Genomic DNA, 15436 nt, shown 5'->3' with positions numbered 1-15436 from the left:
AAACTTGCTTATTGAGAGTAGGTTTGAATGTAAAACTATTTTTAGAAACATGACCTCGGTGCCTTCATCGTCTCCTAAATCACCGCCACCACCAAGACGCACAAAGGCTGGAGATAATGTCCTCCGCTGGAACGCCAACACTGTGATCCGGATCATTCCACTGGCATGACAGCGGTGACTGGACTTCTGGGATGTGACCAATGACGAGACTAGATTCAAACTCCAAACTTCAAAGCTTGTGACTGCTCGAGTGAACGATCATCCTGCAGACTCAGCAGTAACTCTTCAGTCAGCAGCTCTGACTGGAGAGTAGATCGGAGGCTGTTTCGGTTTATAAGGACGAATACACTGTATTTTAATTACAGGGTGAGAAACGATGTTCTCGGGTTTGCAAGAAAATTTAATGATTACTTTCTAAAGCTGATAATTCACTAATGATCAATTTATGCATTTACAGCTTAAAATGCAAATTAATTGGAACCCTCAATATCGTTTTCTCCCAGTAGATAATGTAGACTCATCGACTCATTAGTTATTTCCCTCTAGAGGTTTGAATCCCATCATTTTATTAAAAAGCCTCAATAGGATTAACACACACACAACCCTCTGGACTGATTGAGTTTGTGGACTCAATGTTACTCAACCATGACAATCCTTCAAATGTGAAGTCTTACACATCTGTGAGAAAAAAAATAAAAATGGTAATGACCACAGCTTGTTTGCAATTAATTTTTAGAAAACTTAAAAGTGCAAAACGATTGAATCACATGTGGTTTTTGAGATAAAAAGGAAATGGAAGAAAATAATGGAAAACGAGGATATTGAAAAAGAATACATTCAAATAAAAAGTCGGCTGTACTCCCTTAAATTAAAACATCCTCTGAATATTCCTCTTAAACCTGATCATGCTCTACCTATCATTGTAAAAATCAATCTTTAACAGATTCAGCCCCTCAGAGTAAATCAGTGACACTGTTATGTAAAATCAACCCACTGGTCCTGTAGATGCATCAAAACGCCTGCGACACACAGAATGAAATGGATATCTCATCTCCAGTTATCTGACATCACAGGCCAGAGACATTCATAGTGTGACATCACGTCTGCACACTCAAATTTACAAGTGCTTTTCTTCACTTGCCAAGGTTTCCATGACAACAGCTTGCCTAACTGGGCCTTGCACCAAGACTTCTAACACTGACTCGCAATTCCATTATAATGATGCATAAGAGGATTTTCATTCAAAACCAGCTTTACACTTTCAGACGAGAAAAGAAGAAAACTGGTCTGTGACCAGTGACTGGTCTGAGATTACTGATGAGCGGAGTCAAGCTGAATATTTTCTTTCAACATCAAACTGAATTAAAAGAATAGACCGAGGACCAGAAGCCATGGGATTACCATGGGAACCCACAGCCGGAATTAACAGTTGGATTCCAGTTCCTGTCTTCTGCCTTCAATTCAGATTTCCAGTGTATTAGGGCTGCATTGCAAAATACCAAGCAACAATTATAAGTGAAAAAACAAATTAAATCCCGACAATGGATGACATAAATATAAAAGCACAACGATCCAAGAAAAAAGAGCCTGTCACTGATGTACAGGGACAATTAAAATTAAAATGTCTTTGCCCTTTCAGGTTATAAATACAGCAAAGAAAGGGAACTGGGCTCCCAATTTGAGTTTCAAAAGGGAGCACTGATATCAGTTTATTTACACATGTTCCTGGGGAAACAAAAAAGAACATATTTCTACACTACCTGACAGGTTTAATCAGAATCCCAACGGTGCCTGTATATGATGTATCTAACGTTTACGCTAAGATGAATGGAATCAAATGAATACAGCTTTGCCTTGAGGACCAACATGACCTGTGTAATGGACAGTAAGTACACCAGGTCTGTCAGCCAGTGTGGGATGATGCATCAGTTATGATGCATTTTACATTGCTGCATCTGGAAATCAGACTTAAATGGTTGCTGGTGGAAATAGGGTGGAGGATAGTCTGATCACAGATAAGTAGTGTAATACGATAATCCCGGTTGATTCGATGACTTTAAAGACAGGGTAATGAATCATTTGTGTCTTTGTGTAGACCCATCCCACCGGCTCAATATTGAGCATTTCTAAAATGTTACGATAGCTTGACGGCAATTTTCTGCTCCTTCTTCATCATCCTCTGAACCTCTTTTTCCATCTTCTTCCTTTGCTGCTCCAAGGAACGCTTTTCCCTCTCTGCCATCTTCTGTTGTCTGTTAAGTAAAGGCAAGACAAATGCATACATCCACCATCAATGGAAGATTCTCATCTGAGTGAGGAAAACAAAATCTCTCTCGTGTCCTGGTGGTGAGGCGCACACTGCCACCCTGTGGCCACTATGTGACACTACACTGCCACAGGAAAACGGAAACACTCATTGAATATAACTTCTTGTCCTTGTGTTCCTCAGAACTGGCTGCCACAATCACTTTTCACTGACACTCAGTGTGTTTACACACTGCTTTATGTTCTCTATAGAGAAAAGGAACCATTTAGTTTAACACATCTGTCTTATATTCAACACATTTTCCTCAAACTCGCTTGGTGCATTAACAATGAACCACGTGAAGTATTAGTCGACATACTATACAGACATAATGTTTAAATATTACCTGAGTACTTCTTCTGCCTCCCATGCAGCTTCCGACTCGTCCTCCCAGGCATTTGTGTCCTCCTGCCAGTTGTCCATTTCTCCCAGTTCAGTCTAAAATTAAAAAAAAAAAAAACAATCAAGAACTTCCTTCATATGGCAAGTACGTATTTTATTTGTTCGTCCATTACAATTTTCCATTTCAGTGTATTTTTCATTTACCGTAACAGTGTCGTTCTGGCAATAGATTCAATGACTGTACAATCTAGTCTGATCATCACAAGGAGTTAGTGACTGGTTTTCATTTGCAGAAATAGAGCTCTCATATCTTCCACCAGTTAATTTCTCATGAAAATGTGATTTTATTTACATCTCTGGTCCATTATATGTATAATGTGATAAAAATGTATTATGTACCATTTGTGTGGCCTGATAAAAACCCATGAATTATATTTGTAATTCATTTAAACAAATGAATAATGAAAAAAAGATTGATTATCTTTGCTGAAGGTTGCCTTTTTCATGTTGATTGATGATGTTGGTGTGGCGTTAAATTGAAATCTGACTTCCTCATCCATCCATCCATCCATCCATCCTTTCACAAAGTTCTTTAAAAGCTAAACAAGCTAATGACATTGAACCAACTATAATATTCTGTCCCATAATAATTTTAATCACCTCAAACATTTTGTTTTGCAATTAATACACACCTTCTGTAGAATGAAGATAAAACCATTTTAAATCCATTATCTATCCCTTATTTTGTGGATCTGCTTTGTTAACATATTAGCACACATATTTGTACCATACAGTTGCATTTAATTTCTAACAGCAGAAAAAAAAACTGATCAAAAGAGCTTGTTTGTGTGAAAAAGAGCATTCCTGTCTGAAGCTGTAACTCACTGAAGGTGGACTGAAGGTCATCATGTCCTGAGAGGCGGCCAGCCTGCTGGAGAAACCTGCTGAGCCATCAGGAACCAGGTAGTTGATCGGATCCCTTTTCTTCAGTAAGATCTGCAGAGCAAAGAAAAACGGATGCTGAAGGATTCAATGACACAGAAGACAATCCTATCATAGGAAAAGATTTGCTGGTTTTACATCTTTGGACAGCTGGGATCTTTTTTCCTCCTGCCTAACTAATACAAACAGTAAGACAAAGCTAGTTTGTCAAAGATACTGACCTACAACTTATTTACACAGTGTGTTGCAATGAAGGGAAGTTATGAACTTTTTCTATTCCTAGGCTCTGTAATTTGCTTAGAAATAGAAAAATGACTCAGTGGTTTCGGTACCACAGCTTTTCTCCAGTCAGCTTCACACAGTGTCTCAAAGGTTCCATAATGTCTCAGTGGTTCTGCATAGTTGGTTCTGTAATGTCTCGGTGGTTCTCAGAGCTTGGTAGTTCACAAAATACAAGGTGCAATCGGTGTTTTATAAGAAAGGCAGGGTATTGTACTGGAAACCCCGAAAAGTAGAGAACAATCACTAAACTTAGAGATTTAAGTAAACCTTCCAGATAGTAGAGAACAGTAACTTTTTCCTATATCAAATGCCACACATTATAGGGATATCTCTATTTTTTTACTCTTATCTGCTAAATTAACCAATGATCAGAATATATGTTCCCATGTGGATTGGTTATCGTCTTTACTGATAAATTTCCTCAGAGAAAACCTGCGTTGTTAGGAGGGTTACCCTAAAATTCAACTATCTATATTAAGTTTAAACAACGCACGAAGGATCAGTGTTTGCAATGAATGTACAAAGATGAAATCAATGCCCTGCAAAAAAAAGAGAAACATTTATTATCCCATAATATTGAGCAATTCTTTAAAGGGGTCCTATTATGAAAAACACATTTTTCACCTGTTGTCTCCTTCACGGATTTCTATCCCATTTGCAAACATTGTGCGTTGTTTTTTTTGTGTGTTCACTGGCTGGTCTCATCATGTTTACACAATGAGCACGTGTTACGTTCAGCTAACTGAGAAAGCAGATCCACGCTTAGCACAGAAGAATAAACATCATGGAAAACAAGGGTGAAAAACAAGAGAAAAATAAGAGCAAAATAGGAAGTAAAAAAAAGTCACTGAGAATTAAAAAAGTTCCTCGCCTATTAAAGAATTTCCAAACAGTGGTGGATCCAATGATAACGGGCACATGTTCACGTGGTGCATGTAAACAAAACGCACTTGAACTGGAGGGGGGCGGGGGGTATTGATAGAGGGAGCTCAGACACGGCCATTAACACAAAGCGTTAAGAGGATTTTATCAATATTCAATCAAAGATATTGAAGACCACAAATCAGTCTGGGGCAAGACATTTCAAATACAGTGTAGTTGGACAGTCTGAATGACATGATTTTTTTAAAAAAAAGCACAATATGGAACCTTTAATGAAATAGCTCTTCTTTTTGTAGCTGCAATACAACGACAGAACAATGTATAGCCTAAAATTACTAAGTGGATATCCAGTATATCACTAAGTTTAAGTCCATGTAGTAATAGTTTTTCAGCCGCAATTTCCGTGACAAACCTTCTGTGTTTTCCTAATAGTGGGAGCCATGTCCTTGAAGTAGTCCGGTTCCTCGTCTGCCTCATTAGATGAAGGGGAAATGTTTCCGTTGCCACCTTCAATCTTGATACTTGTAGGAGCCTCTTCATCCCAGGAGCTCCATTCTTCAATCTCTGGCTGTGAAAGATAATACAGCATTTTGCAGACAGAATTCAGATAATATGTAGCTTATCTGTGTGGGCAAATACATGTAGTTTTAGTCTCATGGTAATATTTCCAAATACTGACCTTCTTTGGTACCGATGATGAAAAATCCACTGTTGTTGGAAGAGTAATTTGATCACCACTGAGCTTACGGCCCCTTCCACTCCTGCGATGGACACAAATATTTAATTACACTAGTATATAACAAAACTTGCATGTTATCATTAACCACTAAAGTCAGACATCCAACATGTGTCGTAAATCACAACCCCTTCTGAATCGCTAGATTCTACTAGTGCAGGGGTGTCAAACTCATTTTCACTGAGGGCCACATCAGAATAAGGGCTGTCCTCAAAGGGCCAGATGTAACGTATAAATGTAACTCAATATAATGTAAAATAAATGTAAATACTCCTTAATGTTTAATAGTTCTGAATGTATTACTTATTTAAGTTACAAACAGTTGCACTGTTTGTAACTTGTTCAAAACATTTTTGTCAGGAGTTAAAATGGGGCTGAATTACTGCATTGTGGGAAATGTAGTTTTGGTCAAAGCACACTTTTGACCTATTCATTTTTAGATACCCTGACCTTATATGCTCTCATGGGCCATATAAAATGATGCGGCGGGCCTCGTTTGGCCCCCTGAGTTTGACACATGCGTACTAGTGGATCAGTACACATGTATTCATCTATGCCATGAGCCTGCATGCTTCCTGTGAACATGCAACACTTTTGTGTTAACAGCTCTTTCTAGAAGAGGATTATATGCATCAGAGCTTCTAATTACCGGGTCTGTGATGAAAGTATTCCGTTGTACTGACCTGCATATCAATCTCTTGAAGAAAGAAAGTAAGCTGGCTAGACAGGTGCAGATCTTGAAAAGACGGAACTGAGTGATGGCCATGGTGAAAGTGAGCCTGAGAGAAACAAAAAGATCGAGCTGGGGTTAAAGTAACACGAAACGCTATGATTCAGACCAATATTTATGTTAGAATTAAGAAACATACACACAGACACTCACTTTACTGGATGTCAGTGGACCGGGTGCAGAGCAGCTGCTTTCTTCTTCAGGCAGAGGAGGCCAGTTCATTTAGCTGCTAACCGACGCTTGCTAGCTTAGCCCACAAGAAAACACGACATTTCTGAATCCTTTAACTGTTTTTGCAAGGCGACACATTGGCCGTGACGAATTATTTCGCTATTGTGTAACGATGACATCTGTGACAGCCGTGCACATCAATGTTGTCTCACAAACATAACTCCAAAATCGGTGTCGTCTCTCATCTCGGTGCCATAGCTGCCATCTTTGAGCTGGGAGGAACAGGGAAGTGCAGCGTGTTGCTGCTGCCTTCAGGGACTGTCGGAAATGGAGAAATCAGTCATATTTTTCATTCACGGTGATCCCATCTGTAAGGACTTGCAGCGTTTGGATATGTATACCTGTATAATAAAATAAATAAAATCAACCAAAATTTAAAAAAAAAAGTCTCGTTTCAGAATTAAGACAGACAGAAATAACTACCGTCTGCTTTCATGGGTAGGAACTGGCTCATTTATTTAGTCAAAGTCCATTCATGTATTCCCGGTAAAGAAACGAGAGAAATTAAAATACTGTATAAACTGCGGAAAAGGGGAACCTGCAGAAACAATAAAATGAAGAACAACGCAAGAGTTTTATTAGATAGTGAGCTAATGGCTGGTAAAGATATTTTCTCTATTATTAAATTTAAGAATATCCTCATTTTCGCTCAATAGGTGGCGCTAATGGCATATTGTCTGTAAATACCAGAGAAGAAGATGACGTCATCACCAAACGCTGTCCAATCAGTGAGCCACTCGGACGGAAGAGCCAAGTTTGAAAACTGTCAGTTACAGGCGAGGACAGCGCCACAGAAAACACACAAAAACATAATATAACGCGTCAACATGGTAAGGTTATTTTTTTTAATGCGGTTGTAGTGTTTTAACGTCATTATCAACGTCTTGATATGTTTTTCCACCGAGGTTGCATGATCCACAAGAGATCGAGTTAGCGAGCGATGTCATGTCAGCTAACAGCTAACGGGGACTGTAAACACCACAGACAGCGGTGACTTTATTATTATTATTAATGGCGTTCATCAAAGTCCTGATTAACTCATTGAAACGAACGTCCTTTTTTTTTATTCCTTACAGCAAGTAGACATACAATAAATGATTAAAATGCGGAACATAACGTCATTTTTCAGCAGAGTAGAAATAAGAACAAATGATCCACAGAGCCGCAGAACTGAACTTCGCTACATCCTTGATGGGGTGAATGACAATGAAAGTGTGTAGTTTTGTAGAATGTATTTCAGGGATTCGTATTAAATGTGATGTTGTATATTGCCAACATAGTATGCATACAAAGTAGGGAATTATGAATTTTTTATTGAACGGGGTTTTAGTGTCCATAGTTAATGGACATCTGTGTGCAAACCTCATTTAGGTCAATGCGACGTATCTAACAATTTCCAATCGATTTCAGATGGAGGAAGAGGAGCACACAGACAGGAAGCAGCAGCTTGCCATACTTCATCAAAGACTCCACAAAATCAAAAAGGATCTCCATGAAGGTAATGTCCAGTAAGCCTGGCCCTGTAACATCCATGCTTTTGCATTGTATGACAAAACTTATGACACCTTGCAATTGTTACAGATGACACAAACAAGATTATTCAGGTTATAGGATCCAACTCACCGGAATCATGCCTTTCGTATTTGATGGGTCTGGAGAAGAGGGGAGACCCTCACCTTGATTGTAATCTTCTCACCAGACTTATTGGCTTTTATATCAAAGTATTCTCCGATATGCCAGTGGGTAAACACTGTGACAACGAGAGCTACGCCAGGATGTTGGTCAGATTTGCAGAACTAAAAGCGTGAGTAGTCTGACTTATTTTCATGGTCAAATTGTGTTTCATCAGCAGATCAAGTCAGCCAGATTGTTATGTTGGTATTGTATGTTGTTATGATTGTTTCTTAAAACAATAGGCCTTTATTCATCTTTTTAAAAACATTTTTTTATTAGAATTCAAGATGTTACTGAGGGAGAAGCTAACTTTGAGGTGGCAAGATCTCATTGCCAGAACTTCGCATTTGTCCACATTGCACATGCAAAGTTTGAACATTATCAAGGTAAAAATGAGATGAGCATTTTGTGTTCTTTTACATATAAACACATCCCTTATTGCACATTGTCTGGTGTATATCAGTTTCTGCTTTATCATTTTGCTAGGCAACACAAAGAAAGGCATTTTCATATTACAAGATGCTATTGAAGTTGGTGCCAAACCAAAAGAACTGCTGGAAGCAGCCTTACAAAATATGCAGGCTGGTTTAACACCAGTCTTAAGTTCAGAAGATAAAGAAAATATACCATGTGAGTATTAATTGGTGATTTATTACATCATGACATAGGTGGTTAGATCAAAAAATGTCCATAGTAATATTCTATTACAAGGGATTGATATATATTAACAGAGTTTTGTCTAATTTTCATATCATGTGTTCTGCCAGCGTCTTCGAAACGTACTGTGCATGAATCTGTCAGAAAAGGCTCTGCATTCCAAAAAGCAAACAGAATTTCCGATGGGACAGGCGACTTTCCACTTTCCAGTAGCTTTGGTTCAGGGTAAGAATAATTTTTCAGTGGTTAATAAACTGTGTGATGTAGAGAAGTTCACACATTATGTCTTATGTTTCTCTTTGCCTGCAGGACGGAACACTTCGGTGGTTCATCAGATGACCAACTCCTCGAATGGAGATCCGGATCTCACCGAAAGAGAATAGTCAGCATTGTGAGAAACATTTATAAGATTTGTGCTTTTGCAAATTTATTTAGCATGGTAGGGTTGTTTTTTTGGTTTGTTTTCAGAGACTGCATGAAAGCTGGTTTTGTTTACTGAGGGTGAAATTGTTTTTCCAGCCAGGTAGAGTTCCCATAGTACCTTTCTCTATCCCAGAAAAGGATGATTATGATGATGATAATGGCTGCATTCAGGAGAAGCCTTCTAAGAGAAGTGATGTATCAGTCCATTCAAGTTTGTCCAGGTATTTATTTATAGAATTATGTGTGTCCAAATGTATTTAGTGTATTTGTTTTGCAGAAAGCTGTATGAAAGTTTTTTCCCCCTAAATTCAAAACAAAATAATATATAGCACTGAAAAAGCTTCTTTTATACATCACTAAAATAATGTGGACTGAATATCTAAGTGCCCTTGCAAATGTTGCAGTTCTTCACACAGTGTATCACTTAACACAACAGTAATGATTAGAGTAAAATTAAGCATGTTTTATACAAATTGCTGAGAAACTACATTCTACCCCAGTAAACACAGAGTAATTTAAAAACAAAAATATTTTGTGGTTTCTTATTTCCCAGCCAGTTCTGTTTGAAAAAGTGTGATAATTTTTGTTTTTTAATTCAACTTGGTACCAGGAAAACATCAGGTTCAAATTTGAATGCAGGAGTTGGGCTGTCAATGAGAAATACAGTCGACAGAGATCTTCAGGTGAGTATAAACCAACCACAGTCATGTGAATCTAGCAAAGAAACAGCGATCAGTGGTATTCATTGTCAGCACTCTGCTTCAAGGACATTTGACTTGAATTAAAAGCACCGTTCAATCCAAAGTACAGGTGTCATTGTACCTGTAGTGTCAGTTATTCCTCCAAGTGTGATTGTGTGAGCTGCAAACATTTCTGTCTACCGTAATGTAACCAGAGTGCATTTCACATGAGTTGCTAAAAAAATTTAAAAAAATCTTTTGATAGTCAACAAAAATCCTTCAAATTGTGTAATATTTTTTTTATTAGCTTTGTGTGCAGACATCTCTTCTCACAGCCCTCAAAATACATCAACTCACCAAATCAAAAATATGTTGCTGGGTTCTTTTTCCTCAAATGGTCCCTTTTTAAAGAAAAAAATGTCATTGTGTTCTCAGCCACCGGCTGTGAGTCCAGAACATTTCGCTTTGGAGGACCAGGAAGTTGTGGACACCACTACCACACTCCTGCATTCGATGGACACCTTCAAAATGGAAGGTATTGTGTACCCAACAATCTGCCTTGCTCAGTATTTTGCAGTTGGTTGAGTAGATGGTAAAACTTGTAGACTTAGTGCATCGGTGATATCTATATGATGACATCATCTTTCTCTCTGGCAGATGTCACACACAACTTCGATCAGGTCATCAATACGAATTCTCCTGAGTCATGCTGGTCTTATCTGATGAACCTGGAGAAAAGAGGCAACCCTCACACTGACGTCAACTTCCTCAATAAGCTCAAGGATTGCTATTCCAAAATCTTCACCAGGCTGCCGATAAGGCAGTTCAGCAAAAACACCAGCTATGCCAGAATACTGGTCAGATACGCAGAGCTCAGGGGGTGAGCATTGATCACAATACTGAATCAGCATTAGCCTGTCGTTACCAGAGTGCTGAATTTTATCCAAGCCTTGTTTCTGTTTCTTTTTCATTCTGAAGGATTGAAGACCCAGAAGAAGCCCAAGACCATTTTATACTTGCTAGATCCAATTGTAAAGGTTTTGCCTTTGTCCACATAACACATGCCCAGTTTGAGGTTTCTCAAGGTACAGTACAGCAAAACAGATTTGTTGATTATCGAACACATACTTATTATTTCCATTTCCATAAATGTCTATGTAATGGATTACATGGAGATTTACTTTTGAGAAAATCAAACACCTAAAATGAATGCAAAGTTGTTCCAGATGAGACTGTTCAAATATTTTTGTAACATTTTGAGTTTGTATAGTCAGTGTTTAGTTACCCTGTTTTCTGAATTATAGTTGATTTTCTTTTCCTCTTTAGGTAATATGATCAAAGCAGCTTCAATTCTACACAAAGCTCAGACTTTAAATGCCAAACCAGCAGAGCTTCTGGAGACGGCCTTACGTAACCTGAAGGCTGGAGAGAACCAGCTTGTACCCACCAGGCAGGAGGAGTACTCTACAGGTACGTGTTCACTGAACACACTCTCACTCTTAATGCTAAAGCACTGACTCCGGTGTGACTGAAACTTTTAATAATTTTGACTGTTTGTCTGGAAGATTTGCAATCAAGTTCTCCAGTGTGTGTGTCAACTTGTGGAAGAAATCAGGAAGTCCATTTTCCCGCTCGGCTCCCTGTGACCCGGTCTGTGGAACAACTCAAACCTGCCAGCAAGGAGCCACCATCAGAGTGGAAGATGCCAGCTTTTGTCAGTCGCCATGTTTCTCCGGAGGTTTGATAACATTTCGTACTTTATATTCTGTGCAATTCATATAGGAACAATATATTACACATTCATTAAATAACAGTTATAATATTTGTTTTAGACTCTACAAGTAAAGGAATATCTTCTGATTTGATTTATTGATTCCATTTGGGAAACTGGTGTATTCCGTATCATCAATAATTTGTTAAGCCAATCAGATTCTGTTTTAGGATAGAACTATGAAACACCCCAGTACATAAGTGACTACTGTAGACTTATACATCATGTTAAGTAAAAATGCTCATATGAAAAATATGCAGGATAAAACGTTCAGCTGCAACTGGTCAGCCATACCTGTTTTGAGCAGGAGTTGACTGAATGATAGAGGCCAGTTTTGTTATATTTCATGTTATAGCACCTTTAGGATTCAACACAGACTACACCTGTGTGGACTGTGTTTTTATCCTTAGACTGAAAAAGTTAATTATCCTGATCAAATATTCTAATTATTTCCTTCCAAGGATAAACGCACAACACCCCCTGACCCCAAGCCTGTTCCTCGCCTGCTTGACTCGCTCCCTACTCCGTCCCTCCTTCCTGCATCCACACTAAACACACCAGTAGTTTGTCAGACGCCAAACAGCTACAGAAACGTCTCTGCCAGCAGGTATTATCTTAGATATATATTTTTGTTTCGTTTCTTTATCGGTACCATCAAAAAGTCTTTCCATTCAAGTCTACTCCATCTTTTTCTTCAGCTTTATTACCCCAGTTGTAAAGAGACGACCTGAAGTTTGTTCGTCTGCAGTGGCTCCACACAGGGTGGAACCCCCTCCACAGCCTTTTACTCCACAAAACCAGGCTCCAAGTTTCCAAACTCCACAGGTACAGTGTGATCACAATCTTCCCTTTGCTGTTGTCTGATGACCAACATTCCAGAATTCTTCATAAACAAGTTTGTCAAAACACCAGCCATCTTTCCGTAATGAACAACATCCAAAAAACTAAAAACTTAAGTTTCCACAACCTAGCGCTGTTATTGTAGATATAAAACCATCGTAGTTTTTTGAGATATGGATAAAACAAATAGCTTTTATCATTGTAGAAAATATACAGAAAGTATCTCTATATTTTTTTGACTTGCTCAATAAATATTTACAACATAACGTCCTTTTGTCTGAACCCCGTTTTAGGCTTCCTTCCCTGCGCTGTCTAATGAATCTATTACCATCAAGGGCAAGCAGTTCTACATACTCAAGATGATCGGACGTGGGGGATCCAGCAAAGTATAACATTAGAACCATAGCTTACACCTTCCACCACTAGTACACTTTGTTTTTGTTTATATAAAATTTAACATTTTTTAGTGTTGGTTTGTTTGTTTGTTTTTTCAGGTCTACCAGGTCCTGGATCATAAAAAGCAGCTGTTTGCTGTAAAATATGTAAACCTTGAGGAGGCAGATGCACAGACAATAGAAAGTTACAAAAATGAAATTGAGCATCTGAACCACTTACAGCAGTACAGCGACCAAATTATCAAGCTTTATGATTAGTGAGTAGACACCCTCTTATTGCTATCATCGGTGTAATTTGATGGAGCCTTGAATCCTTTTTTTTTGTCTGTTCTACTTTTTATGATAATTTTTCTCAGAAATACTGTGTTATTGTGATTATAGTGAAATAACAAACAGCTACATCTACATGCTGATGGAGTGTGGAAACCTGGATCTCAACACATGGCTACGAAACCGTAAAGCTGTCAATCCGCTGGAGAGGAAGTTCTACTGGAAGAACATGCTGGAGGCCGTCCAAACCATACACAAACATGGTTCTCTTCCTTTTGTAGCACCTACTTGTGTTCTATTATTGAATCTCAACATTGTTTTCAATATGGGACTGAAATTAAATTAATTTCCTGTCTACTTTGCAGGGATTGTTCACAGCGACTTGAAGCCAGCAAATTTTGTCATTGTGAACGCTTCACTGAAATTGATTGACTTTGGCATTGCAAACAAAATCCAACCTGATGTTACGAGTATTATGAAAGATTCACAAGTAAGATTTGTGTCTATTGTACCTGGATGTGGTCACTGTGCTTCATGGAACAGCACAACTAAAATACATTTTTGTTAATACACTCTAAATATATGGAATGCTGCATAAAATTACAAAAACTTCAACGGTATGATGTGCAGTCCTGGAGAATATGTCTCTACCTGCTTAATCCATGACTGTTCAACAAACACAGGTGGGAACGTTGAACTACATGCCTCCTGAGGCCATCAAAGACACGTCATCCCAGCCAGGAAAAGCACGCTCCAAGGTACGTCTCCCACGCCAGTTAATAATCCTGAACGGTCATGTCTACTTGGAGTACAGTTGTTAAGACATTCTTTTCCCTCCTAAAGATCAGCCCCAAAGGTGATGTGTGGTCCCTTGGTTGTATCCTCTACTGCATGACTTATGGGAAAACCCCATTCCAAAGCATCACCAATCAGATTGCCAAGCTGCAAGCCATCATTGATCCCTCCCACAAGATTGAATTTTCAGACCTATCAGAGAAGGATTTGCTGGATGTACTAAAGGTAAAATCAGGAGTTTTGAATTTCCATCTCCATGAAATTATGTGCCATGAAATATATGGTGTCAAAAAAAAAAAGAATTGGCTCTCTCATACCGTCCAGTAAATCAGATGGATGGGCTTTCAATTTTTTAAGTTGCTACATGTGTTCAAAGTGAAAATTAAAGAAATAGTATGTTAAATGTGAATAAGAAGTTGAATATTTTTTCTGTTGATTTAATAATAGTTAAATCAAAATCAATAGTCTGTACAAATTTCAAAAACAAATCTCTTGGAGTCATGTCTTTTTCAGAGATCATTCCTGTATCAATTAAAGTATTTATGCGTGTCCATAGAATAGTTTGAGATATGTTGAATATAAAATCCAAATGAGCTGTATTTATGGACTGGTCATTCCAGAGGTGCCTGGTGCGAAACCCCAGAGAGAGAATTTCTATTGCAGAACTGCTGGAGCATCCATATCTACAGCTGAAGCCACAGTCACCACCTGAACCAGGTACAACATACAAACTAACATTCACTCATCACAGTGTGTGGACTCAGATCCACACTGACTCTGGCCTGATGTCATTTTATCTGTTCCAGAGCCTCCGTGTAACAACGATCTGAAGAAGATTCTAACAGATCTCGCCGCACTCCAGTCTCCAAACAGCATCATCCGAGCTGCTAATGTAAGATTTTATCAGCTCAAGCTTTTCTTTCTGGGAGATTTCTTAATCTTAGATACTGATACTCTTGTCTGCTTTTTATAGAATCTGGCAAAAATGTGCAGCAGTGGCCGAAAGCTGGATGTTGCAGAGTGTGCAAAGTCATCATCTTAGATCCCCCTGAAAAAATTCTGTGGATTTTTTTAGTTTAACTTCATCTTAACAGCTTCAGCTCAGTAACAAAATTTTTTGTAGATATAGTACTAACAAACTTTTATGTATGAATCTTATGAACCAAGTCATTCTTGTCATATTTTTAGTTGTATCTATAATAAATGTAACTGTACATTAAAGCACTGTCAAATATACTTACTGTATCTTCAGAAGTTGTTGGTTTTTTGTCTCTACTCATCAGAAAATCAATCTGTTGATGTATTTACACTTTTTTTGAGAGAAGACTCAATGTATTTAGTAACTTAATAAATGAAAACCATAGTTGATATATGAGTCTCTTTTTCTGTCAGTAAGTCTTCTGCAATAGCTTATATTTAAGATAATCACCGTGGTTATATATCACATATCAATAATATTCATAATTAAAATGAAGGTTAAC

The 15436-nt window shown here is 38.2% G+C and overlaps 2 protein-coding genes across 2 annotated transcripts; one reads left to right on the top strand and one right to left on the bottom strand.

Annotated features, from left to right (window-relative positions):
* Positions 1-532: 532 nt before the first annotated feature.
* On the bottom strand, positions 533-6662 carry ebag9 (estrogen receptor binding site associated antigen 9). The gene is made up of 7 exons (XM_068323538.1): positions 6373-6662; positions 6173-6268; positions 5433-5514; positions 5166-5321; positions 3533-3643; positions 2652-2743; positions 533-2252 (listed from the first exon to the last, which is right to left on the bottom strand). Exons 2-7 carry the CDS (start codon positions 6253-6255, stop codon positions 2135-2137), a joined length of 642 nt encoding a protein of 213 aa, XP_068179639.1. The 5' UTR covers positions 6256-6268; positions 6373-6662; the 3' UTR covers positions 533-2134.
* Positions 6663-7194: 532 nt separating this feature from the next.
* On the top strand, positions 7195-15174 carry ttk (ttk protein kinase). The gene is made up of 25 exons (XM_068324086.1): positions 7195-7280; positions 7861-7948; positions 8032-8254; positions 8404-8510; positions 8611-8754; positions 8892-9006; positions 9091-9172; positions 9301-9425; positions 9815-9887; positions 10320-10419; positions 10542-10764; positions 10863-10969; positions 11211-11354; positions 11450-11622; positions 12117-12262; positions 12354-12480; positions 12789-12881; positions 12990-13147; positions 13272-13423; positions 13526-13650; positions 13844-13918; positions 14004-14180; positions 14576-14672; positions 14762-14847; positions 14929-15174. The coding sequence occupies exons 1-25, from the start codon at positions 7278-7280 to the stop codon at positions 14995-14997; spliced, it is 3012 nt and encodes a 1003-aa protein (XP_068180187.1). The 5' UTR covers positions 7195-7277; the 3' UTR covers positions 14998-15174.
* Positions 15175-15436: the final 262 nt, after the last annotated feature.

This window comes from Antennarius striatus, chromosome 9 (assembly GCF_040054535.1).
Source record: "Antennarius striatus isolate MH-2024 chromosome 9, ASM4005453v1, whole genome shotgun sequence".
NCBI lineage: Eukaryota > Metazoa > Chordata > Actinopteri > Lophiiformes > Antennariidae > Antennarius > Antennarius striatus.
This window is presented reverse-complemented; position numbering and strand designations above follow the sequence as displayed.